Genomic DNA, 27,287 nt, shown 5'->3' with positions numbered 1-27,287 from the left:
AGACTGAGAGGAGGAGGTAGGGACAGGCCCGCAAGCAACATAACACAATCGGCCTCAACACCAGACCAGCCCGGGCTGGGCACAAGGAAGGATTTAAGCACGAAGCTGATGCCCTCTCATTCCCAAAGAAGGAGGCCTCCCTGCACATGGAATCCTTCCGCCCAGCTTTCAAAGCCACAGGCACGTGGCCCGGATGACCTGGACGAACTGGTCCACTGATTGCTGGCATTCATTCCTCAGAAGTAGAGAGATGCTGGTTAAGCTGCCCACAAGGAGGACATTGGGCCCTGGCCAGTTTGGCTCAGTGGATAGAGCATCAGCCTGGAGACCAAAGGGTCGATTTCAGTCAAGGGCACGTACCTTGGTTTCGGGCTCCTCCCTGGCCTGGGTCCTGGTTGGGGCTGTGCAGGAGGCAACCAATTGATGTGTTTCTATCACATTGATGTTTCTCTCTGTCTTTTCCTTTTCTTCCACTCTCTCTCAAAAACCAATGGAGCCCTAGCAGGTTTGGCTCAGTGGATAGAGTATCAGCCTACGGACTGAAAGGTCCCAGGTTCGGTTCTGGTCAAGGCATGTACCTGGGTTGCAGGCTCCGTCACCAATATCCCTGGTCAATGTGTGTGCGGTAGGCAACTAATTGATTGTCTCTCACATTGATGTTTCTCTCTGTGTCTCTCCCCCTTCCCTCCCACTCTCCTTAAATATCAATGGAAAAATACCCTCTGGTAAGGATTTAAAAAAAGAAGAAGAAGGAAGTTGGTTTATACCAACGGATGATTACGAGGCATCTTGCGTGAGCTGGTGTTGTTCCACTGTGTGATTATCGAAGAATGTCTTCCGGACAGCATGATTGAAATGTAATTCACAAAGCACAGAACTCACTGCTGTGAAGTGCACAGATCTGTGGCTTTTAGGATATTCATGGACAGAGATGTGCAACCATCATCACAGTCAAGTTAGAACATTGTCACCTCAAAGGAAAGAACCCCAGTAAACCATATGGCTGACACCTCCCTCACCGCTCCACCCGGCCGTCCCTTGCCACAGGCTTCGTCGGCTCTCAGTCCACATGCATTTGCCTACATGGACATTTCCTATAAATGGAATCACACAGCATGTGCACTTGTGTGTCCGGCTTCTCTCAGCTTAATACCGTCAGGTTGCTGTGCTGGTGCTTCACTCCTTTTCATGCCGGAAGATATTCCACTGTTTGATCTGCTCAATTCTTGAAGGAAACAGGTCACACAGGCTCGTGGGACAAAATGCAAAGCGTACCAGTGGATTTGTGGTGACAGATACGTCCCTTCCCGCTCCCCTTGTCCAGCCCCAAAGGCTGCCAGACACCTTCTGAGACTATTCCCTTGAATTTTTAGAATCACCCTTTGAGGGGTATGTTTATGTTATTGATGAAGAAAGTAAACAGATATAAGTGACTCTCCTCAAACCACACAGTTAGAAAGTGGCCGAACCCAGATGCTGGGAGGTGTGTCCCATCCCAATGCTAGGCTGCTCCCTCCCCTGACCCCTCGCCCCCCGGACTGTAGTGGGGGGTGAGGCAGCAGGTCGCACGGAGGAGCAGCTGGTGGGCTACCACTCGCTGCCAGGTTCTTGCCAATGACCATTTTGAGAGAACATCTATGCATTTCTAGTGATGTCCTCGGGAGCCGTGTCCTGTCCCTCAGGCACATTAGGGTTCCAATACAGAAAGCTGCCCCCCCTCGGAGCCCCACAGCAAGCGAAGGCCCCTCTGTGTGTCTGCCAGCCCCGCTGGCTAGAGGATTGGCGGGGCTAGCACCACCGTGCAGCATGAATCCCAACAAACCAGCTCCTGGTGGTGGGTGCCCACGCGAAAGTCTTCCCTTTTCTAACATGCACATCCCACTCGGGAAAGAGGAAAGGGAGCTGACAAAGGAAGCACCACTCGGTACAACGTGGGAGAGTAAAATGGGAGACAAGGCAAAACCATAGGGTTTGGAACAAATTAGAGGTCGCCCAGGCTTGGGGGCCATGACTGAGCGAGGGCCGTGGGGTGGGGCACAGTTTTGTGTGGGCCTGGCTGGGTGACTCCGTTAATGTGTCCACACCGATAGAATGTACACCACAGAGATGACTCATAACGCTGAAACATTCAAAAAGTCGGCCCAGAACCAAGGACGGAGCGCAGACTGTGGTAAATGACTGACAGAGCATGTCACCCTCCCACTGATCACGGCTCCTGCTCGCCAGGGCTGGGTCTTTCACCGCTAAGATTCCCTTATTTTTCAGGGGAGGAAACTGAGGCCCAGCGATGATCCTCAGGACCAGACTGAGCCCAGGCAGCGTCTCCTGTGACTGCATGTCAGACGCCATTCCTCCCTGACGGTTGGCCCAGGGACCCTGAGTTAGCTTATGTGATTGTGAGTGTGAGTGTGAGAGTGTGTGTGTGTGGGGGGGGGGGGGGGAGGAGGGAGAGAAGGCTCCAGAGCCTTCCTTAGAAGGAAAACACCCCCTGAGCAAACAGGACCTCAGAGCCAGCTGCTCTCTTTCCCATCGGGAGGCGGACGGGGGCCACCCATTAGGAGGTGGATGCTGGTGGGGCAAACGTCCCAGGTTTACTCTGGCCCAAGGCCAGCGAGGGAGAGGATGCTCCGAGCACCTTGCCCTTGTGGAGTTCCTGAGCTGGCAGCCATGGCCGCGGGCGGCGCGGAGGGGGACCTGGGCTCGGTCCCAAGAGGCCCACGCAGAGTCCACATCAAGGGGAAGGCACCACATGGATCAAAGGACCCCGTGAGCCGGCCGAGGAAGGGCTGACCCCCGCCTTCCTGTGGGCCGCGCTCACCATTGTTAAGACAGGTGGGAGCCCGTCCGTCCAAGGACCACGTTCAAGGACCACAGTGACTCCTTCCCTCTCAGGATGCTTTTGTTCGGTACCGAACAAATAAACGGCACGTCTTTGGAATTTCCACGTCTCCATCAAAGCCCTTTCTCGGCCGCGGCTGAAGAAAGCGGCATGGTTGGCCTTGTTGTCTTTCAGAGCCGTGCCCAGTGCCACAAGGTGTTTGAGAGGAGCTGTGCTCTGCCTCCCACGCGTGGTGGGTGTAGGGTTTTCCCTCTTCCCGTGGTCTCCATGCTCTCAGGGGGGCGGGGGGGTGGCCCTGTGTTGCCCCAGGGGTGTGCCAGGTGGCACTTGGGTAGGCACTCTTTTTTTTTTTCTTTTTTTTAAAATATATTTTATTGATTTTTCACAGAGAGGAAGAGAGTGATAGAGAGTTAGAAACATCGATGAGAGAGAATCATCGATCAGCTGCCTCTTGCACACTCCCCACCGGGGATGTGCCCGCAACCAAGGTACATGCCCTTGCCCGGAATCAAACCTGGGACCTTTCAGTCCGCAGGCCGACGCTCTATCCACTGAGCCAAACCGGTCCCGGCTGGGTAGGCACTCTTAAAGGTTAGTAGTTAGGCATTTATTTCCGTCAGTTTTAAAACAAATATTATTATTAATGGATGTCATTGCTTGGGGCGGGACCAGTGCCTGGGGACAAGGCAAACATCTTCAAGATGCTGCCGGAATGAATGACTTTTTGGGAGAAACTCAAATTGAGTCCAGCACCCCATTTATACCGAGAAGACAGGGGCCCCGGAAATAGCAGTGACACAATGACAGCAGAGACACAACCGGAGTCAGCCCCACGCATTCCATCTCCGATGGGACTCAGATACCCCCCTAACCCCCCCACTCCCGGGCACATGCACCAGCTGGCTTACAGCCTTGCTTCTCCTTGGACGCCGACTGTGATATGGTGGCTTACCTTGTGCTTTATTGCCGGCAGGACGTCCACCAGCTTCTGCAGAGCCTCGTGGTGGGACCCCAGCTGCACAGCACAGACAGGACATGTTCATTCCAAAAGGCAGGGGGCGGGGCGACCAGCACCCTCATTCTATGGAGACTGTTCAAAAGGCAGCCCGGTTACCCACACCACTTCTTCCCCAGGAGGGCGAGCCCCAGCGAGAGGTTACCTTTAAAAACACGCCTATCACCGCCAAGCCGTTCTCTCCCATCACGGCGTCCTTGTAGTGCTGGTATTTCACAGCGTTCCAGTGAACTAAATGCAGCTGAAACACAGGAGAGAGAGACCTTGTGCCCACCAGGGTGCGGCGAGCAATGAAGCAGTTGCTCCCCTGCTGTGGGCAGACCTATGTGTCCAATCAACGGTCCTAATGGTTTCAGCCGGAGCAGCCGGTGTAAGGAACGCGGGCGCCGCCCGCATGCTTGGAGCCCCAAGTGGCTGATGGAAGCACAGAGCCTAAGGGCCTTGGAGGTTTGGGTGGGAGAGAAAGAGGCTCGCCCTAACTTTATAAAATAGAAATGGGGTCGGAGGGAGTGGGTTATTTGCTATTTTTCCTATTTTTTTTCAGATATCCTTGAGAGTGTTTGCCAGATCAAATGCAGGACTCCCAGTAAAATTTGAATTTCACATAAACAACATATAATTTTAATGCCCCAATATTGCATTTTCCTCTCCATTTGTCGCCCTCACTTGAACTTCCTCTGTCCTTATTTCACACCCTTCCTTCTGGCACCAGGACTGGCCAGAGGACAAGGATTTAAACCAGGGGCAGGGGACAGGCTTGGGAAAGAGGCTTTCCTGGGTCACTGGCTAGCAGGAGGCAGAGCCAGCACCCCTGGGCGGGCTCGGGGTCCTCTGTGATGAGGGCGTGCGGTGCTGCCCACGCCGGGTTTGGCTCAGAACCTGGACAGGGCCTGGGTGTCTTTACAGATTTCCCTCGACAGGAGTGAGCTGTGGTGAGATCTTTCTGAATGGAGACAGACCCAAACCCAAGGCAGCAAGCCCTCCCCAGGTGCTGCTGGGTGCCAGGGCCCTGGGCCCTCTGCAGAGTGCGGGGTCCACGTGTGTTCCAGGTGGCACCTCACTCCCAAGTCCCAGTGTTCCCAGCCATGTGCACTGGGGACAATGAGGGTGGCAAGGCATCTCTCTGCTTCTCTGTAGCTTATCTGGAACCCCGCACCTGCTGTCCTATTGCAATCTGCCAGAAATAGAGGCAGCTGGCCCACAGCCCTGACTGCAGCCGCCACCTTCACAGACGCCACCTTTGGAGCTGGCACTGCCCTCCAAGCCACCCACAGGAACAGCACTCTGCACCGTGGGTCCGAGGCATGGCCAGGAGGGGTCTGATTCAGAGAGGGCCCCTGGTGGGTCCCATCGCTGACCTCTCCTCTATGCTAATAGATTACTTTACAACAAGCTCCTCTGCTCAAATATCTGTTAATCCAAAGCCGTGGTGTGAATACACAGTCTGTGTGGTCAAATGAAAGGGAGCATGTTGCAAGGCGCTGCTCATTCATTTTCGTCACATTTGTAAACATGTGTGTAATTATATCAATAGGTGTAATTCCCTATTTATAAGCTGTCCCCAGTGGTCACGTCTGGGCGTGTGACTACGGGTCATTGTTATTTTGGGGCTTGGCTGGACTCTAGTTGGATTTTAACTATCGTATGACTCCCATAACAACGGCAACAGAAAGTTGAAACAAAAACAGCTCATAACTTGAAATGCATCCAAAAGGCAGGTGGTTGGTGGGTGGATAAAGGGATGGGAGGGTGGACAGACGTGTGATGGAGTGAATACGGCAAAACGTTCATCTTAGGGCCTGAGTGGCAGACTCACGGGTTCTCACTATATGCTTTTTGGTATGTTAGAAATTTTTCATAATAAAATATTGGGGGAAATCTAGACATTACCACTCATCACCCCACCATAACCTCAAAAACCAATCCCTGCCATTAACCTCTGCTCATTTTTCCCTGATCCCCCCCCCCCCTTTTTTTTTTTTTTTTAATTTCAGAGGTCACTTTGTTTTAGGACAGTGGTCGGCAAACTCATTAGTCAACAGAGCCGAATATCAACAGTATGATGATTGGAATTTCTTTTGAGAACCACATTTTTTAAACTTAAACTTCTTCTTACGCCACTTCTTCAAAATAGAATCGCCCACTCAAGGGGCCAAAGAGCCAAAGTTTGCCGACCACGGTTTTAGGATGATCTCTATTGTAAAGACTTTCAGATTCTCGATAGTGGTCTCACACCCTGAAGGACAGGAAGGTGCGAGTCTGAAATCCAACACCAGCAAGCTGAGTGAGAGGCTCAGAGCACAGACTGTCCTTGAATCCCAGCTGCCTGATTTTGGCAAGTTACCCAGCCACTCAGAACTTGCGCGTCTTCTGCTAAATGAAGGTGCTACCAACACTCTCCTTTCAGGGCGGTTGTGTGATTGAACGGGTGGGTGTCCGACTGTTCTTGTTGGAGCACAGAGAGTCCCGCCTCCCAGGAAACTCTGTTTCTGGGCCACTGGGATGGTCGGCCATCCCACAACGGAGCCCGGCATGTACGCTGCTCGGACAGCCACGCACCTCTGCCGGGTACACATGGTCCTCCACCGTGTGCTCCGAGCCCCACTCATTCACCGCTCCCCAGTGGAAGTGGAACTGCTTCAGGCGGTAGTGGTTTTCCAAGGGGCCGCCGCTGATTCCTGGAAAATGAAGCCAGTGGGACGTGGGTGTCAGTGTGTCTATTCGTTGGATTGTGGTGTTGCTGTGGCACTGTCTACGCTGAAGCCACGTGATTTCACTTTCGACTGAAGTCTTGCTGAAATGACAAACTGGAAGGTGGGCCTCCTGTCCCAGTTACCTGGCCCCAGGCGGGTTAACATCATGCTCATAGTAATGATGCAGAGTCCAGTGCTGCCACCAGGTGGCGGTAGGGGCCTCAACCCCTCCCCTCAGCAATAAAGCAACGAAAAACCATTTCTGAGATGTATGCCCATCCTATAAGATTCCCAGACTTCCTTATTTAAGGAAAAAATATGTCTCTTAAATGAAAAAAAAAAGGCTTAAATCCTATCACCACATAATTTCATAAACTAATATGTTAAGGGCAAGATTTTAAAACAAATTCTGAGCTAAAGCACGCTACCTTTCCCACCAGCTATGGTCTTGATGCAGCTCTGGCTCAGTCTAGTCCACTATGTGACCAGGTTTATAGGCACCCTCCTTTCTAAGTCACTCCAAACACCTGAGGAACCTCCCCAAGAGCTGTTAGTCTGAGGCATCTGCCAAGGAGGAGTCTGGCTCTCAACTGCCAGACAGTGGGCGCCACCCAGGGGTTCAGGGTTAGGGCAGGGACTCTGCATTTTAACTGTCTCCTGGGTGGCTCCGAAGCACATGGCTTGGCCTGCCCTTCGCTGCACTTTGCTAATAGATTTCCATGAACAACCGCTACAAATGCAGTGGTAACTATTGAACATCTCGCTTTGGACTGACGTGAGCTTGTGCTACTGGGGTGGCTGGGACAAGTCTGGAAGACATGGCAGAATGGTGGAGTGAAATCCAGGAGCCGTGCTTGGATCAGCCCCTCTACTTGTCAAACACTACTGGCTACGGTGCTTTCTGTTTGGTCTTTACCATAAAAAGTATTTGTAGCAGGAACACTTGAACTATAAACAAGAAAACAGGCTAAGCTCATGATTCTGCTCCTAATCAAGTTGTAAAGCTGCCCGCCACTTTTCTTGACTCAAAATGAGTCAAGGTCAAGGTCATTAGGGTCTCATCCAATCGTAAAGTTCTATGGTTCATGAGGTAATCTTTTATTCTCCTAATACACACACACACACACACACGAGTTACATCCCTGCTTTTAAAAACAGGCAGAAATACCTCTTTCTCACCAAGTGCACAAGAACATTTTATCCCTAGGATAGGCGGCTTAGTTGCTGGGAGTATCTTCCTGTACATCAAAAATGATGTGGGTTCAATTTCTGGTCAGGGCGCATGCCTAGGTTGTGAATTAGATCTCCAGCAAGTGCTTGCGGGAGGCAATTGACCTCTCTCTCTCTCTCTCTCTCTCTCTCTCTCTTTCTCCTTCTCTTCCTTCCTTTCTCCCTCCCTCCCCTTCTCTTCCTCAAATCAACAAAACATATCCTTGGGTGAGATAAAAATAAAGACCCCACATTTCAAGTCATAAAGTCTGAATCCATTGGTGGCCAAGACTACTGTGACATGAAGGAGGACAGCCTCTCAGGAGGGTTCAAACTGCAAGACTTTAGAGGAGATGTTCGAGGTTAGAAATACAAGAGGATGGTTGTTCTCCCTCGAGGGGTGAGGATACGGGAGCAGACTGGCCTTTGCAGTTTTATGTTGTATTTTAATTTACAGCGAGTAGTTAAATAGGTTGTGAGGAATCCCTGAGGTGCAGCAATTGGAGCTAGGATTCGAACCCAGGTCTGACGCCAAAATGGGCGCCTTTTCCCCTTTATCCTTCGAAGTACAAAATGTAATCTAAGATCACAGACCGTGAGACCAAGGTCAAAGGTCGTCTCGGTGCACGTCTGCCTGGCGCCTTGTATCTGAGGGGAAAGGGTGTTTGTAGCATTGGGCAGCCAGAGACCAAATGCCACCAAAATACATCGCGTAGGGACCAAGAGGTGAGCCTGTCACCTGACCGACGTCCTCAGGAGGTACCCTGGGCACTGAGAGACCGAGACTGGCAATGAGCTCGCGCACGCAGAAGGTAACCACGGGGATACCACGCACTTCTGCGTCACCTTTCCCAGAACGTACGTGCAGAAGGCAGGAAGGATGGGTGTGTCATCCAAGGGACAAATTGAATTGGACACAAACCGGTGAACACAATTATAAGGCTGTGAGCTAAGCACCATCCCCTCGGGGGCCATTCTGTCTTGCTTATCATTGTATTCTCAGCACTTAGTCCAGGACACATCCATTGGAGATAACGGGTGGGTGAATGAATGGGATGATTCAGTTCACTGATTGGTTCTGTCAGCTGCTCAGTAAGCAGATCTGTGTATTACAGCAGAATTCAGCCTTTCCCATGGTAGCTTGGGAACTGCCTAAGATTTCTAGGGAATTCCACAAAAACACAAGTTACTTAAAGGTCTGGATTTGCAGCTTAGCTCTAGCTTGCTGTGTGACCCTGAACGAGTTGCTCAGCCTTTCTGAGCCCAGCTCCCCACCTGAGAAATGAGGGGTGTTGGCAGGACAACGGAGATAATGGCAGGGAGATCACTTTGTAAAGTGTTGTCAGACACGATGATGATGACGATGCCGGTGACTAAATGTCCTTCATCTATTAAAAATGAAGCACTACCTACATGGTTCTTGTGGTCCCTTCCAGCTCAAGCATTTTAGACTTCTATGTAGGTACATAGATGAGGTCTCCAAAAAGAAAGATGCCAGCTGCATGAGGCAGACATTCACCACTAGATGGATGTCTGCCAGATCCCCACCAAAAATAACTTTAGCAAAGTCACACCTCCCTGTGGCCAGCAACCAAAAGCCAGAATCGGGCGGGAACTGTGAGCACAGAGCATGGCTCCTTCCTCTGTAAGGTAAGGAGAGGCCAGGGTCAGAAGACTGTCCCAAGTTCACACTCTGAGCGGGGCTGGGAGCCCATGACCACACTCCACACCCACATCAAACATAAAGGCCCCCAGAACCCTTTTCCGAAGCAGCCTCCCGCCAGCCAGACTCCCGCCTGTCTGCCCCTGCTTTTCTCTGCTTTATGGCTGCGGGCAGCCCGGACATAAATGGAAGCCTGTTCTTTGAAATCCCGGGGCTCTGCCGCTGCAGGGAAGAATGTTCCTTTTCAGTGGGGCCTCAGAATATAGATCTCCTCCGGTTCAAGCTGATTCTGGTCATTTGTATCGATACATGAGCCAGGGACTGGCTGGGACCAAGCAAACCTATACCAAAACCCCCCAAAGCTGCTGCCCCTCGCTAGCCTGTCATGTGCAAATGTAAACGAGGAGATAAGCTTTTCTAGGAGAGTGAGGAGGAAGAGTTCTGGGCAGGCAGGCAGGGCCAGGCTGTAACATGGGCTGGGCTGGAGCGCCCCCATGTGGCCGATGGGTGGAGAGAGACCGGGATGTGCCATTTTGAGGATTGCAGCCTCACACTTTCAAAAGAGAAAAAGAGCGTGTCAAAAAATGTGCATAAATTCAGCCGAAACCGGTTTGGCTCAGTGGTAGAGCGTCGGTCTGCGGACTGAAAGGTCCCAGGTTCGATTCCGGTCATGTACCTTGGTTGCGGAAAGAAAAGATAATGACACTAGCCCTAGCCAGTTTGGCTCAGTGGATAGAGTGTCAGCCTGTGAACTCAAGGGTGCCAGGTTCGATTCCAGTCAGGGGCACATGTCCGGGTTGTGGGCTCAGTCCCCAGTAGAGGGCATGCAGGAGGCAGCCAAACAATGATTCCCTCTCATCATTAATGTCTGGAACATCAGAGAACAAATACAGTGATGCTTACAAACACTCCCCAGCACAGCCCCCAAAACCAGTAGGGTCTCAACTAGTGGCAGCACTTCCTATTATTATTACTGGTAGTATTATTCTTATTAAAATGATTACCACCACCATCAAAGCAGAGATTTGCAGTCACCTGAGGCAGCCACTATTTCTCCCAAGATAGGACCTTCCCATAAAGACACTGAAGGATAAACATTATCTTAAGAGATTGTCCTTTAGAAGGGACTCAGCCAGCCACAGGTGCATAAAAGAGGAAAATTCATTCATTCATTCATTCATTCATTCAACAAATATTCACTGAGCTCCTACAGTGTGCCACCACTTATGCTCAGTACTGGGGAGTCTCCAGGGAATTATACAGATGTCATCCTGATCCCCGGGAGCTGGGACTCCAGAGAGGCAGGCAGACAGCAAACGAGTGATGAGCAGGTCTGCCTGAGGTGACGGGCGTGGATTAAGTGCTTTGGGGGACCTAACCTGGAGGGAGAGGGAGCAGGCCACCAGGATGGCACGGATGGATGGTTCGAGTGGTGGGGGTTGGGGGGAGGCAGTGCAAATGGGGTAGGGGACAAAGGGGTAGGTGCTGGCAGTGGCTAAATAGGGGGGCCTTCATCAACAGACTTTGAATGTCCTGGTCTTTAGAAATGGACACCACATGCAAGACTTGCCCAAGCCATCAACTGTTTGATTCCTCAACTCCTGGCCTGACTCTAACCTCAGCGTGGAGATAGGCACCTGGAGAAACCGCCGCGCTGTGTGGACTGTGCGTCTACCGCGCTGGATCAGAGGAACCTGAGCACAGTGGGTGCCTGGAGGCTGCGCGCCCTTGACATTGACCTTGTTTCCGATCACATCACGAGCCCTGAAGAATGACAGTGTCTTTGGTAAGGCTCTCCTGAGTGTGTCACAGGAGTCTACCCAGCATCTCCTTCAGAAAGTCCTTGAATTCACCTTCCGAGGACTCCGCCATGGCTCCTTTCAAAGCTCTTTCTTGTCCCCTTTCCATTCTCGCCTACCATCTCCTTCCCCTCCTCCCCCCAGCCACACAGCCCCCCCCCCCCCCACCTCCTTCCTACATGCCACACACAACCCACAGGTTCCTCTGCCTTTCAGAGCCCGAGGCAGCGGCCCACTCAGTTCTCACCAGCCTTGCAGGTGTGGTTGCTAGTGGTTGCCAGACCCTCCTGCTGCGGCTCTCCCCGAGGGCAGCCAGGTGCCACGCTTGGGGCCTGAGCAGGGACTTGGGAGGATTCGGGATCCAGATCACCTCTCCCTCGAAGTGGGGGTGGGGGGTGGGAGGAGTGGCTGCACCTGCATTCTCCCCTCTCCATCCCTGGCTTGGTTCATCCTTCACTTTACTACATTTCCACTTATTTCCTACCTGAGAGCTTGTGCAAGGACTGCCTTCCGAGGGCTCTGTGACTTAGCGCACTTCCACCCGCAGTGAGTGCTTAGCAAATGTTTGCCGAGAGAAAGTGGCTGCCCTGCTGTGTTGCAGATTTACAGTTGTAGCCTCTGATACAGAACAAGGACGGTACATCTGCTTCCTGCGTGCTTTTTCGGAAGCTGCGTGCCCAGTGCTGGAGACGGAGAGCAGGCTGGGAACCACGTGGACCCGTGGGCGTTAACAAAGTGACAGGACTTCAGAGGGTCCTCAGAGGATTGCCCATTTCCCAATTGGTTCCTGCTCAGTGGAGCAATGTAGGCACTAGCCGGGGCTCCGAACCATCACATCTGCCCGTCTGTCTGGGAGCCCTCTGCAGCCTGGCCACACTCCAGATATGGGAGCTGGGAGGATGGTGGAAGAATGGGAGGGGAGAGGAAATGAGGAGTGCAGGGAGCAGTCGGGGAGGGGAGATGAGCGGGTGGGAGAGCAGTAGAAGGAGGAAGAGACTATCACAGGGGCAGCCGGGGACTGGCTGCAGGGGGTTGGGGCTGATGTGGACTCGTGGGTCGCAGAGCACTTTCCTAGGTGGAAATTATTATCCCCGTGGATGGAGAATCACTCTTCCACCCAGCCTCCAAAAGTACCCAGGCCCAGGACCCGAGGGAAGAAACAATAGATAAGTAAGATATCAAATAAACTATATCTTATTCTTTAGTGAAGATGGAAAGTATATGGTTTTAGGGACCAGACTGCCTATTTACAGACTGCCCAGGATGAGTGTGCTAATCACAGTCTTTCATTCCAGTCAAGGTGTAGCCTTCCGCCCTTTAGCCGCAGTCCCCTTCCTGACAGCACGGGCTTTCCCTCCCCCCCCCTCTTCTTCCCTTCCTTTTTCTCCTCCCTCCCCTCCCCTCTGCATAATCTTGGGACCACTAGTTCATGCCTCTCTGCAGGCGCCCAGCCAGCGGAGGGGTCCCCTGGGACTTGGGTCCCTGGGACTCGGATCCTGCGTGGAGAGATGGCAAAGCAGTTCTTGCTGCTGAGTGCCAGCCCCTCTCCAGGCCCCACCTGTCTGTCCGGGGGAGCCCCACATTCTTCCCGGCAGCTCCCTTTTGGCTACCCCTGAAGACTCCCACCTGGTGGAAGTGAAGTCTGCAAACTTGAAAATCACACGCAGGTCACACATTCAGTCCAGGAGCAAGCACACGCTCATCTCCTGCGTATGCGCCAGTGGCTGGCTGATTCTGGTGAAGGACGGCTAGGGTCCGCGGCTCCCAGAGCCATGCCAGCCGGGATCTCTTGGCAGTGGGGACAGTTATCAATTGTGGTCTTGAGGATATAAGGCTATGATGGGCCCCACTTTACAAATGACTTAAAATTCACTTCCAGGTCCGAAGGACGTTAGGCTGTGGCTTCAGTGCCTGGTGCCTTCACTGCCGATTACTGTCCTTGCGAGTGAGTGACCCTTCAGGAAGGCTGCTCATAAGTCACCGTGGGGCCTCCAGGCTTGAGGTTTCCATTTGTCCTCCATCTGTCCACCGGTGATGCAAACACACAGGCCTCAGGGGTCAGCCAGCCCGACTCCGCCTGGCGCAGCTCCAATGCCTTCTCTGTGCGCCCTCTAGTGGCAGGCAGTAAACGAGCACACAGCCAGGCCTGGCTGGACCATCTTATTTGGAGGCACCATAGCAGGCAAAGCTGCTAGTGTCCCTGACCTCGTGCTTGATTCTCAGGGCGTGGAGCTAAGTGCGTCACACGGGTCCTCTTTACTCTTTCCACAGCCAACCGGAGTCAGGCCTTCAATTTACAGAGGAGGAGACTGAGGGTCAGAGCTGCCTGTTCATGCTGCCCAGATGGTAAGTGGAGGAACTTGGCCTCACACCCTGTGCTTTTTTCCGACTTGAGAGTGAGGCCCTCAACGCCATGCTGCCACCCCACCCTTGAGGAGTAGGATGAGTTGCCACTTGGGTGCTGGAGGGGCAGCCCAGGACCCTGTCTCCCCAAAGAAGCCTGGCTGGCATGGAAGACAGAGGCATGGAAGCAGTTTGGGTCATCTGCTGCTCCACTCGCTCCCCTCAGCTAAGGATGGGATGGGGGACAGCAGGGCCTCTGAGCGCCTGGAGTCAGGCCCCGCACTGTCAGCAGGAACAGATGCACCGGATTTCTCATGTGGTGGGAGGGGAGGGAGTAGGTTTTGGAAACAGCTCTGGGTTTGACTATTGGATATGGTTCTCCTCTTCCAATAAGTGGAAATATTTACCTATCTCTCGGGGTCTGTGAGAAGTAAATGCCTTGACAACTGTTTCCCAATTACCACGTTAAGTTGTCAAGGCCAAGCAGCAGTGAGCTAGGATCTGGTTCATAGCACCGTGTCTGCTCAGCAGGGGTCTACCTGCGGCCTCGGAACCCGGACCTTTGACACATTTGCTGCACTAAACAGGCCCATCGGGTGGAACCGGCGCTGTCACCCATTAGGGGAAGGATCTCTGCGCTGGAACAAGGCGTCTTCTCCCATGTGTGGGGGCCTGGAGAGGGGCTGGCACTCAGCAGCAAACTTGAAGTTCGCTCCCCCTTCCTGTAAAGTCCTTCATGGCTCCACCCGCCCTTCTTCCTGGGCCTCAGCACCACTCACATTCCTTGGAAGGAGCCCCTGCCTCCACCACTGTTATTCATCCTCGCTGGCCGGCGTTCCTCTCCCAGCACTCGTGTCCCTCACCCGCTGGAAATGCTGCTGGAGCCTTCCACGCCAACGGAAAATGTCCTTGGCCTCCCCGTTGTGTTTCGCTTTGAGTTTTTGGCTCCTGCCTGTCGGTGTTACCCAACCTAAGGAATCACATTTTATGCAGAATTACTCTACCCAGCATCTTCTCCACCCACTTCCTCCCTTGTTCATGGAGCATTTCCTTTTAGTGCACCCAGGGTTTGTTCTCTTTTAATTGTGGGGGAATCTCATTAGTCTCCGTTTCTTGCACAAAACTTTTTTTTCTTTTGTACTTTCTATTTTTCAGCTGTGTTTTCCATTTCCTTTCCTCCCACAGCTCCCAATTTCCAATAGCAGTGGACAGGGAAGACAGATAATCTGAGAAGGTGGGGGCTAGAGGCTGGAAAGGGAGCTATAGAGATGGGTGTGGGAGCCTGGGAAATTGAGTAGGAAAGAAAGAAGAGGGAAACTGGGTTTTGGAGAAAATAACAAGTAAAGTAGAACCAGATTGGCCTGTGTGGACATGAGCCACGGGGGGAATTATTCAACTAATTTATGTGGCCGGGGAGAGACACCCAGATAATTCTTTCGGTCTGTGGCAGGGTGGGGTCCCTTTGAACCAGATTGAGAAGGTGATGGAGGAGCCAAAATGTGGGGGTCACAGCCAGGTCAATGGAGAGGCCTGGCTGCAATAATGGGTGCAAAAACCTTGGACTTTGAGAGCAATGTGGAAAAAGGGGTGAGCCAAGGTCAGCTCAGGGTCAAGAGCAAGGATGTCAGGCCCAGTTGAGACAGCACTGAGCACTCTCTAGCCTCACCTCACTTCTGGGAAGGCATCCCTGTGGTCCTCCACTCTGACCTCACCTGGCTGCAAGGCCTCCGACCACAGGGTCACCGTGATTGGCTCACCCAGAATGAAGACCAAAGTGGGGCCATGGCAACCGGCCCTGCGGCCGATACTGCTGTTGCTGGGACAGAGGCGTGGGCTGTCCCTACAGGGCCACCATCCTTGCCCTAATTCCAGAGGAAATGAAACCCACCAGGGGAAAGCAGAGCCGAGAGGGAGAGGATTCAGATCCAACTGCACCCTGTACTTTCGGGGAATTTAAGCCATTAAGTTTTCCTCTTCTTTGCTTAAGCCAGCTTGAGCTGAGTCTCTACCATATGCAACACAAAGGAAGTCTTAACCAATACAATGAATGTCTGGTAAAAAATGAGAGCAAAAATAAGATCTGAGGCAGCAGGGACTCAAGAGATAAAAGAACAAGAGAGTGACATGTGGGACAAGTCATACAGGCTCCTGTGGACTGTGTGCGTCTCTTTCTAAATCACGTCAATGACTTTGCACTGGAGCTTAAAATAGGAGGGCAGTGCAGGAGTATTTACACCACAGGAAGTGGCAAACACTACCAATGATGGCTTCTTGTCCCCAACCTCCATCCCACAACCCACTCCCTAGAAGGCCAGTTGCTAAACATTTACCAGGACTCCATATACTCAGAAGGGCCAGGTTTATGTGGGCCTGGCTTCCCAGACAGGTCTGAGAGTCTTAAAGCACCATGTGCTTACCAATAATCTCTCTGGGTCAAGTTAAACAGATCACTGCCAACGTTCCCCTCCACCCTGGGTGGCACAAACCCAGCCTACAGCTGAATTATATCTGAGCAAAGATTAAAAGGACTGAAACCCGTTTGGCTCAGTGGATAGAGCGTTAGCCTGTGGACTGAAGGAGCCCAGGTTCAATTCCAGTCAAAGGCATGTATCGATACCTTGGTTGTGGGCACATCCCCAGTAGGGGGCGTGCAAGAGGCAGCTGATTGATGACTCTCAGATGTTTCTAACTCTATCTCTCTCCCTTCCTCTCTGTAAAAAATCAATAAAAAAAAAAAATATATATATATATATATTTTTAAAAAGGAATGAAACTGGTGATTCTCCAGCTGCCTCCCTTCTAGTTATTCTCTCTTAATCTAGTCACTTATTGTTTGTTTACTTGTACTAGCACTCTTGAAAATAAATGACTGAAAGATAAATCAAACTGACTGAGGCTAAAAAGAGATTGAATAGTCCAGAAGCTGGTTTGGCTTCAGGCAGATCTGCAGTTAGAGGCTCTGATAATGGCCTCTGGCCTCAATTTTTATCCATCTCTTGGCTTTGCTCTGCCGTAAAGACTCACAGATGCACCCTTACAGCTGGCCTCAGCACAATCTTAGCAGAAAGAGAGGTTCTTTTTTAACATTTCCAAGAAAAATCCTTTGGCTCTCATTGGCTTGGCTTGAGTCACATGCTCATTCTTGAACCAATCACTGAAGTCAGAGAAAGGGTTCCTGGGACTGGCCACGCCTGCTCCTATGATTCAAGCGTTGGGTAAAAATTCAAGACACTGAAATTTTTTACCAAAAAGAGGCCTTGACTTATGATTCTGAGGACGATTGTCATCTGTAATAGTCTAGTTTCCCAGCCTAAACTCTGACCCTGAACTCCCATGGGACACAGGAGCAACTAGGTTCCAAGGCACACATACTGTAAGCCACTCAAATAAAAGTATAATATAAACAATCGGGCCTTTGGAGCATCAAGGAGATTCCCTGTAGCACCTGTCAGGAAGGTCTGGATGTGGGCGTCTTCTCGCCGGTAGGTGAGAGACAGGTGCCCAGGCTGACCTCACTGCCCCTGGCTCTCCTGCTGGGGTGAGTACACTGGACATGGCTTGGCTGGGCTTGAGCCAAGAGCCCACCTGGCCCCTGAGCTGGCTGCCGGCTCCCTGGAGGACTGACAGGACCACATTCCTCCCGTGTGCTAGCTCTTTTCCTCCTGTGCATGCGGTTAGCACCTCTGGCCTCATGCCTGAACCTGTGGACATTGGCTGTAGGTTCCTTCCTCAGAGGATTTGTGCTCCTAAAATTCCCTTCCTCGGAGAGCAGAGAATCTCATTGTGAGGGCTTTGTGACCTCCTGCCGTGAATCTGAGCCTCACATTTCCCATCTGTCAAATGGGGAATAATATTCGTCTCACTCGGTGGTTTCAAGGAATGTTTAAGTTTGTGCCAGTGAAACCCTTATCAAGGAGAAGGAGCCAGTGAATGACCGGCGGGGGCTTTAGAACCAGCAGGACTTGGCCTTAAACCAGGACCCTTCTACTTCTCTGCCACTGGATCTTGAGTGAGTCACTTCCATTTCTTCTTGCATAGAACGAGGACCCAGTACTTTCACAGTGGTTTTCTGTTTTGGGTGTGCTATTATAGTGGTGCTTTTTAAAGAGAGTATTTGCTTGTCTGTACAGTTCAGCTTCCCTTTCTAGAAATAGCACCTGAGCATGTGGTCTTGGTGAGGACAAGGGTCAGGGTGCTGAGTTCCCCACTGACCAAGCTCAGCCACTAGACCTTTCCCTCTGGGAATCTGAATTGTTTTTTTCAAATGTATCTTAGCTCTATTCATACAAAAGTCCAAAGTAACCTTCAAAGTTGTTTTATATTTTAAAACGTAAAGGAAAAGAAATCTGTTTATAGATATCAGCCAGACCCATAGCTACACATAAAAATTATAGAGGAGTCTTATGAGCTCATTGACATCCATATCTGTTTTTCTCAATCTTATTAGAATATGTATCACGCAACTATTAGCCAAGCCAAAGTTCAGGAACTATTATTCTTTATTTAATCTTTTCAAGTTGCTGCATAAAATGTTCAAAATGAATACAAACCATATTCCTGGAAAGCCTGTTTTAGTTGCTCCTTGGGAATTTGCACTTGGAACAGACCAACAGGGTCAGAAAAAATGTTGGTGTGCTAAGTAAATAAATACAGAACCCCTGCTCCTGGAGCCCTGAGCTTCCTGGTTCCTGTGCTTTCCAAGATCTGCATGTCCACCTTCCCTCCTCTTGTTGCAGCCAGGCCTAGCCTTCTGAGCAGCTCCTCCCTGCTTATGTTGGCCAGAGTTGGGGTTCTCATCCTTTGCATCTGGGGAGTCGTAGCTGAGAATGCCTCTGAGGGTTGGATTTATTAACGAGAGAGGATCCAAGCAAAGCCTGCAAAGGGAAAAGCTGTCCCAGGTGATGTCTGGAGACCAGGCGCAGCTTCCAGTGTCCTCTCTGCTGGAGTCACAGGGACGCGCTGACCCCCCAGCTATGAGTTGTGACAACACGCATGAAGTATTGTCTACCATGGACACCCACAGGAGGCTTGGTGCCCAAGGTTTTCACTGGGGGCTGCCATAGGGGCACCCTCTACCTGGCATGAACAGATAGTCTCCACTCCCAGAAAGAATACGGATGTGCGGCGTATACAAGTTTACAATCCTGAGAGGTCTGAGGTAGAAAGGAGCAGCCCCAGCCTGACGGAGTAGCTGTCCCTAACTCTCGAGCATCCTAGCGAGGATTTAATGAGCTGGTTCTTGGAGCCGGGGACCTAGAAAGGAAAGGGGGCTTCGGGGGTTTCTCTCCCGCCGCCCCTACCTACCTGCCCCTGAGCCCTCCATCATCCCAGACAGCCTCCACATCGCCCCCTCCGCTCCCCTTCCTCCTGGCAGCTGGGTGTTCATTTAAACCCTCAGCCAGCAGTGGATAGAGCGTCGGCCTGCGGACTGACAGGTCCCGGGTTCAATTCCGATCAAGGGCATGTACCTTAGTTGCGGGCACATCCCCAGTAGGGGGTGTGCAAGAGGCAACTGATCGATGTTTCTCTGTCATCGATGTTTCTAACTCTCTATCCCTCTCCCTTCCTCTCTGTGAAAAATCAATAAAATATGTTATAAAAAAATAAAAAATAAACCCTCAGCCAGCTCAGTGTCTGCTGGCCACCCGTCTCCCCTGAGTAAGAACCAGCAAGGTGACCAGGCTCCAGACGCCATCCCTCTTCCTCTCCTGCCAAGTTCCCTCCACCGCTCTCTGCGGCCCTTCTCTGCTTTTCTCTCTGACGAGCGATGTATTTGTGTTTCTATTTGCTTAGAATTTCTTCCTCCCCCATCCCTGGAGTGTAACCAAGAAGAAAGGGATGTAACTTCATTCATAGTTTTGTCCCCTCAGAACCGTGATTGGCATTATAATCTGTAACTTAAGCATCCCGTCCCCGCAGATAATTCATCCTGTTTCTGCCGCCCCAGTGCCTGTCCTTGTCCCCAGACTTTATACTGAAGGCTCTCAGGCCTTTTTCTGCTAAGTCCATGACCCGCTCTTAGGATGTGACAGGAGAAGAGAAAAGCCTCAAACCCCGCTCCAGGTTCACCTGAGCCCTCATTGGCGTCGTCAAACTCCACCTGGAAGAGGTAGCCGGTGTTCCAGGCGTAGCGGCAGGCCGCGGCGTCGTAGGAGACCCGGAGAGGGCGCAGCCCAGGGTCGTAGACGCTGTCCCTCCAGCAGATGTTGATGGGGGACTGCCGGGAGCCCCCGGGCTTGGAGGCTTGGCCCTTCCAAAGGGGGTGCACTGGGGACAGAGGGAGAGAGAGAAGGCGATCCTGATGCTGCTCTGGCCACACTGAGCCTCGGAGGCAGAGGCAGAGGCAGAGGCAGGGGTAGAGGCAGAGGCAGAGATCCCAGGTGGAGCCTGGGGGCCCCAGAAGGTCCGCAGCTTACCCCAACCACCACTGGGGGCCTGCTCCAGGCCCTCTCTGGACCCTCCCCAGATACCGATTTTTCCGCTGCATTGATTTGGTTCTGATCTGTGTCAGTGTGCTTCCAAGAAGCCCCTGGCCGTAGTTCCAGGCCAGACCAGGGGAGCGGGTGGGTGAGGCAGAGTGCAGCGCAGCTGGGCACCTCTTCCTGTCCCATCACACTCACCTGGATGACAGCAGATACCCCAAAGTCTTCCAGAAGAAAGAGGGGAAAATGCTCGCAGCAAGGAAACCATGAAGAATGGCCCTGGCCCCTTTTCTCAAGGTTCCCTTGTTCTGGGCTGCTCCCTCCACCCCTCCTGGCCCCCAAGCCTGGCAGGGCTTTCTCTGCTCTTTGTAGATGCTTGTGGGTCTACGCGTCTGCCAATGGCCACCCATCTAAGGCCTGAAATGGCACCTTAGACTCACGTGTCTTGCCTTCCCTATGAAAGTGGACATGTTGATGAAGGAAATCCTATATATGCAAATATTTTAACAATAATTTATACCTTGATTTGACAGTGAGCTGAGAAGGAGCACAGAGTTGGAACCTGGAGGACGGCACAGTGAAGAGGCACCGCCTTCCACACAGGGAAGGCGACTCATCGAGCTCATCTCAGGCAGGAGTCACCAACCGCGTGAAAGACCCCGGGCTCATGGGATCACAGCAGTGGAGGCTGCAGTGAGGACCTTGGCTGTCATCCTGCCCGGGCCTGGGTGCAGACCGGGGGCTGCTGAGGCCAGGCAAGCAGGCCAGGTAAACGAGGAGGCAGCTGACTCTCATCCTGGCTCCGGGAGGCGGGAGGGAGAGGTGATGACTGTGGCTGACAGAAAAGCGTGGCAGCATTTGTTGCAAGATCTTTAGATTTTTAAAGAGAGGATAAAAATGAAGATTTTCATGCAACATCTTCCCATGTTTGTGTTGATAATTAATTTTGTGTTAAAGTTTTTACCATTATGTAGGGGGAAAGACACATTTCTGACCAAATAAGCCAGCTCTCCTTACTCACCACTTGAGTTACTGGCAGAGAGTTATTTACCTTCTCCCTGCCCGCCCCCTCCAAGCTTCATCTGTAAGACGAGAATAATCCTATCTAATAAAAGCCTAATATGCTAAACATCCAGTCATCCATTCATCCGTTCAACCAAAGTGTAACATGTTAATGATATGCTAAGGCTGCTCAATCACTTGCTATGATGTGCACCAACCACCAGGGGGCAGACAGTCAACGGTTAACCAGTCACGATGACGTGCACTGACCACCTGAGGCAGATGCTCCAACCAAAAGGTTAGCTTGCTAATGGGGTCCAGCTGATCAGGACTAAGCCAGATGGGCCAGACATGCCCTAGCAGGCATCTTCAAACTAGGCCTGCGGGCCACATGCGGCCCGCAGAGGAGTCTGATCCAGCCCGCCAGGTTTTTTGGGCAGTGAGCGCAGCCGAGGTGTTACAGTAGGAATTAGTAGTTCATATAGTCCGGCCCTCCAGCTCTCTGAGGGACCGTGATCTGGCCCCCACTTTAAAAAGTTTGAGGACCCCTGCGCCTAGAGCCTCCCTCAGTTCCTCCTCGGCTGGCCAACCTCCTGTGTCCCTCCCTGGCCCTGATTGTGCACCAGTGGGGCCCCTCAGTCTGACCTGTGTCCTCTCGCAATCCGGACTGAGGGACAACCCCCTCTCCCCGCCCCAGAGTGCACGAATTTCATGCCCGGGGCCTCTAGAAGTATATAATAGCAGCAGGTTGTGGACTCCATGTTAGCTCCACTCTGCCCAGTGCCCTAAAGCAATGACTGGCTGGGCTCAGAGAAAGAGCAGCCTGGGCTCCCTGCAGCTGCCCAGCACTCTGCCTCTCCGGTTCCTGATGATGAATGGATGGCAGCAGACTCAGAGCCGGATAACCGGCCTGCACCTTTGTCTGGTGTCCTTTGTTCAGCCACCTCCTACTTTAACCCAGATCTCTACCAGGGGTGCTTTAACCCAGATCTGTACCAGGAGTGCCTGGTCTTCCACTGTCTGTTCTCTCAAGCCCCTCTGAGCTGCACAAACCACAATTGTGTCTGATGGGGAGTGACATTTAACACAGTGTAGCCCTCACAGGCCATGTTCACACCCATCCTCCCAAAGGGTAAACGGGGATTTACACAACCCTCAGCATGGACAGACACGGGAGCAGCTGAGTGCCACCGAGGCAGCCTCCCCTGACCGGAGGGGGAGGGGGGACTCAGCTGCCCCCCCACAGAGGTGCAAGGTGCAGAAGAGTGGGAGTTTTTAGGGTACATTTGTGACATTTCATGAAGGCCAAAGGGGCCGCCAACCATGAAACTGCTATGTGGAACACTGTCCCTGCCACCAAAAAAAAGGTGTTGCCCATCACAGCCTGCGAAGAAGTGACGCCGCTTAAACCTTTCAGTACGCGTTCACAGAGCCGCTCCTGTGGGTCCCACATTGGCCCGAGTGCAGGAAGGAGGAGAGGCACAGTGCACAGATCCGGGCACCCCAGCTGGGAGTCCAGCCCAGCCCGGCCCAGCCAGGGTAAGCCAAACCCAAGCCCTGCAGACACAAGAGCAAGAGCTGCTTGTTAAAATGCTTGAGAGCACGCACCGGTGTGCTGCTGAAGGCTAATGACCACCTCAGCGGGGGCAGAAGCAGCTCTGAGGTGGGGTGTTGTTGATTACTACGGGGGATACTCCCTCCAGGGCCGATTTTAAGCTGCCAATATGAAAGTCACTGATCCCAGACTTCAGAAGAGGTGGCCGCTGCTGGTAAAAGGTAGCTTACACACACACTGAAACATGGTCCAAGCACGCTTCATTGAAGTGGTCCCTAAAATTATTTCTGAACATTTTATAACCCTGCCTCTCCTGGGACCACACCACCAGTGATTCTCACTCATTTTTAGTAGCAAGCGTCCTTTCCCCCCAAAATGAAACGTTTTGCCAAATCCCAATAAACAAAATAGAAGAGAACCCCTGGGGTTCCCCCACCAGCAGTTTGAGAACTACAGCATAAATACAGCATAAACCGATTTAGGCACCTGATACAGAGTTACTTTGTTATTCTGTCCCAGACGCGAGTGCAAAGGTGGGGGAGAGTATGGTCTGTAAGAATTAAAAAAGGAACTCCATGTCTCCCACCAGGGTAATGGCTACATACAGGGACATGTGTATGATGGCCCATGACAGTAATAACAGAGCTCAGGGAGTTCTCACAAGATGCCAAGCACTGGTCCAAGCCTTCCTTTTCATACTAGAGGCACAGTGCACGAAATCGTGCAGGTAGGCCCCTACGCCTAGCCAGCCTCCTGCGATCAGGGCCATCTTCTGCCCATTCTCCAGTCCCCAGGCTGAACACCGCCTCCGCTGCTGGGCTGTCAGGCCTTTGGGATCACAGCTCATCCTCTGTGGCTCAGGGGCTCAGGCCTGTAGGAAAATGGGTGCCAGCAACTTCACCTCCATGCACATATGCCAGGCAGGCCGCTGATGGCACACACCGACGGATCGCTTGGGGCCACTCATGTAGGCACTGCCACTGCTGCTGCTGCTGCTGGTGGTGGTGCTGGGGCTTGAGGCACTGACAGAAGCTTCAGGGCATGCCTGCGACCTACCTTCCCTGACACAAGAGGCCCCAAAGCAGGCAGTGTGTTCCGGCCCGGCACACTCACGTGAAGGTAGTCACTGGCACACACTTCTCTGCAGGCCTGAGTCCTCGAGCAGCTGGGGATGAGCTGGTGATCCCAGGGGCCTGACAGCCAGCCTGGTTCTCCCACCACCCCAACCCCATTCCCCCTTCACCATCACTGATCCATCAGAGCCTGAGGGCCAGGGGCTGGGACCGAGAGGTGCTCAATGCTTGGTTGTCCTGGTCATCATGGACAATGGCTTTATATATATATAGATATTTTTATTGATTTCAGAAAGGAAGGGAGATGGAGAGATAGAAACATCAATGATGAGAGAGAAACATCCATCAGCTGCCTCTGGCACGCCCCCTACTGGGGATTGAGCCTGCAACACGGGCAAGTGTCCTGACCAGGAATCAAACTGTGACCTCCTAGTTCATGGGTTGATGCTCAACCACTGAGCCACGCCCACCGTGCTTATTACTCACCTTTTACAGGTGAGAAAACTGAGCCCTGAGAGGTTAAGAAACTTGCCGAGGGGCATGGGTCCACAAAGTGTCTGATGCTCTTAGTGGCTGAACTAGGTACTCAGAGAGGACAGCTACTGAGAGACAGTGTGGCGATGTGTACAGTTAAGAAAGAAAACCTAAATGCAGATACGCACGCACAGTGCACTTACTGTTTGGGAAGTTTTGTGTATGTGTGGGGAGGCTTCCCTGTGCGTGGGGAAAGCGTCAGGAGGCCGCACTGCAGAGTACTCTGGGAGCTGGGTTGGAGGGGGCCTGTGGGAGGGTCTATGTGAGTGGATATGCTTCCGTAAGGTTTGAAATTTCAAGTAAGTCTGGGGTGGGGCCTGAGGTTCCTCATTTCTCACAAGTTCCAGGTGGTGCTGCGGCTGCTGGTCTGGGCACCCCACTCTGAGTGGGGGTAACTGAAAGGACTGGGTGTGGCGGTAGGACCCGGCTTCCATCCCAGCCCTTTCTGGTTGGGGCTTGAAGTGCATCCTGGTGGCTTTGGTTTTCACCTCTGTGCCACCCTGGTCCTGGAGGACTCCTTTGGTTTCCTGCTCTCGGAGGCCTGTAGCCACTCCTGAGCATCACGTCCTCTTAAAGCTGGAGCCCAGGCTTCCCCCAGGGCGTGTGGTCCAGCACACCCCAGGCTGCCTGCCCTCGCTTCACAGCCTGGGTTCTGGCCTGACGGGGCCCCCAGTGGAGCCTGGAGAGCTCCTGTAGGATGCCCTGTGGGTTCGAGATAGAGCTCAGCATCACTCACAGGGGTGGACCAACAGACTCATTGGAACGAACTAACAGCGCTCCCTGAGAGCCTGGGTGCCAGGCTTCCCACACACAATTTCATCCTTTGCAGCCCATGCGGCACCGAGTCACCCCGTTGTATAGGTGAGGACATGGAGACTCAGGGAGGAGAAGCCACAGCCCAGCTCTCCCTGCAGACAGGTGTCACCAATGCCGGGCCCCAGGAGCGACTGGCTCTGAGGCCCCAGCTCTGTGAACTACCCAGCCCTGCAAAGTGTGGCCTATTGACGTCAGAAGCCACCTTATCAGCCTTCAGCGCACGCCCTTTGTCTGAGACCCAGAAAGTGGAAAGGATGCGCCCAAGTTCACAGAGCATTAAGCATGCAAATGCCGGCGTGAGGCGGGCAGAGCAGGCAGTCCCTGGACAGAGGGGTTGGGTGTACTGACGGCCTGTTTGCCGAGAATGTTCTCTGCTGGGGAGGTTTGGAGCTCTGATAACTGGCTCATTTGGTCCTTCAGGGCTGGATCCTTCATAAGAACAGTTTGTCTTGGGGAAGGGGTGCCTTGTCCCGAGCCCCCCTACCCCCTTCTCCCCCGGTGAATCAGTTTAAAGAACTCGCCAAGGTCGCCCTCAGGAAAAGAGACGGAACGGCAGTCTGAACCCGAGCCTCCTGCCTCCAGGCTGCCTTCATTTTGAAAGACACCCTGCCATAAGATCAGCTAAACGTCAGACGGCATTTGGGGAAACGGGAGGACTCTAAGCAATGCTACTTACAGGCGTTATTCCTACTTCTGTGCGCACAGGGCACCTGGGAGCACGGGCGCTCGGGCCTCAGCAGGTGGCTTCGCGGAGCCCCCCACACCTGCTTGGCCAAGACGGAGAGGCCTGAGGACTTGGCGTGGTTCCTGCCCAGCATCGGGGTCCTGAGCATCTTGGGTCTGTCCCCGCGCAGAACCCAATAACGAGAGGGTCTTTCCTACTGTCCTCGCTCTGCCTGGGAAACCGGCGGAGTGGATTGGACCCGCTTCTTATTGTCAAAACTCACCCCAACCGTGAGCCCCGATGGTTAAATTTCAACCCATGGCCGCCCTGGCTCCTGGGATGGCACTTGGTTTGGCTTAGGGGTGGGTGCCCTGGGACAAGTGACCTTCACTGCCGCCAGGCCCCTGGGGTCACTGTGCTTTGACCTGGTAAACAGTGAGGTGAGCTGGACGGGAAGGCAGGCCTGCTGTAAGCCGGGGGAGCAGGCGAGGGCACACGGGGAGGGCCAAGTCCCTGCTCTTGGCATTGACCTCTAATCTGGAGTGAGCAGCTCTCCAGCCTAGGAGTGCTCCAGACCAGGCACAAAGCCACGCTGTGTGTATGTACAGGGAACAATAGGTTCAAAAGGGTAGAGATGGGAATCAAAGTAGCGAGGCGGGTGAGGCAGGTAAGCACGTGACTCTCCGCCTGGGACTCCTGGGAAAGCAGCCAGTCCTCCCTCTCCATCAGACAGACATGATTGGATACAGATTTGTTCCGCCCAAGTGACTGCCCTGGGTAGCCCAGGACTCCCAGCCTGTGGTGCCCCTTTTGTACCCCAAATTGCCCACATTGGACAAAGTAGATGGTACCCCTCATTATCCAACTTGTCACATTTGCACGTGCCAGATGACAAACTGACTTTGGACTACATGACATTTTATTTCCCACGTTTCCCCATAAAACGATGACTACAGGGTTGGAGAAGTTGGCACTTTTTTTGGTGTGTGTGTGTGTGTGTGTGTTAAACTTAGAAACTTCAAGAGGACAAGGGACATCACAACGCATCCCCGTGTCTTAGGTCTGAAAGACCCGCAGAACGAGTTCTGGACCCTGCGTCCACTTTGGGCTCCCGGGACCCAAGGATCTTGTGATCACACGCATGATTGGTCTACAGCTTTCGCCCAGTTCTCTGACAGACCCATGGGTTCCTCGCCTTTGTTGCCAATCAACAGAAAACAACTCTGGAATATGGAGTGTCCCTCGAAAATGTATACATGTACTTAAAAGAATGATAAAGGCAGAGTTTATTAAAATAAACATCATTTTTAAAATTGAGTCATCAGCTGTTAAAGTGTGTATACGAAAAGCAGCTGTATATGCTTATCTTCCTACGGAGTCACTTTAGAAATGTAGCTACCCAAGGTAGCTTCACTCACTCACTCATTCATTCACCTCTGCCTCTGTTCCATCATCTGTGAAGTGAGGAAATAAAACTGTTGGGCTGCTGTGAGGGTTTAATGGATTGATATGCGTATAGTGCTTAGAAGGCACTGCGGCCGGCACTGCATGCCGAACAGCACCGGGCAGGCCCTGGATGAGGGCAGGCTTCCCGGCATGAGCAAACCGGTCAGCTGACACTCACAGATCTCCTCTGCTTGTAAGGGCAAGTCCTCGGCCA

General features: G+C 52.5%; 1 protein-coding gene across 1 annotated transcript in view; it reads right to left on the bottom strand.

Annotated features, from left to right (window-relative positions):
* The window catches only part of CA5A (carbonic anhydrase 5A), a 32,321-nt gene extending 6,408 nt beyond the window's left edge, over positions 1 to 25,913 (bottom strand). The window contains exons 1-5 of the mRNA XM_036441012.2: positions 25,640 to 25,913; positions 19,631 to 19,828; positions 6,414 to 6,532; positions 4,000 to 4,095; positions 3,792 to 3,854 (exon numbers count right to left, since the gene is read on the bottom strand). Of these exons, the coding sequence (XP_036296905.1) occupies positions 3,792 to 3,854; positions 4,000 to 4,095; positions 6,414 to 6,532; positions 19,631 to 19,828; positions 25,640 to 25,796 (633 nt within the window). The 5' untranslated portion in view covers positions 25,797 to 25,913. The remainder of the gene's footprint in view (positions 1 to 3,791; positions 3,855 to 3,999; positions 4,096 to 6,413; positions 6,533 to 19,630; positions 19,829 to 25,639) is intronic.
* Between the last annotated feature and the right edge of the window lie 1,374 nt (positions 25,914 to 27,287).

Source organism: Pipistrellus kuhlii, unplaced genomic scaffold (assembly GCF_014108245.1).
Source record: "Pipistrellus kuhlii isolate mPipKuh1 unplaced genomic scaffold, mPipKuh1.p scaffold_m20_p_17, whole genome shotgun sequence".
NCBI classification, from domain to species: Eukaryota; Metazoa; Chordata; class Mammalia; order Chiroptera; family Vespertilionidae; genus Pipistrellus; species Pipistrellus kuhlii.
Note: the sequence above shows the minus strand (reverse complement) of the source record. Positions and strands in the feature narration are given on the sequence as shown.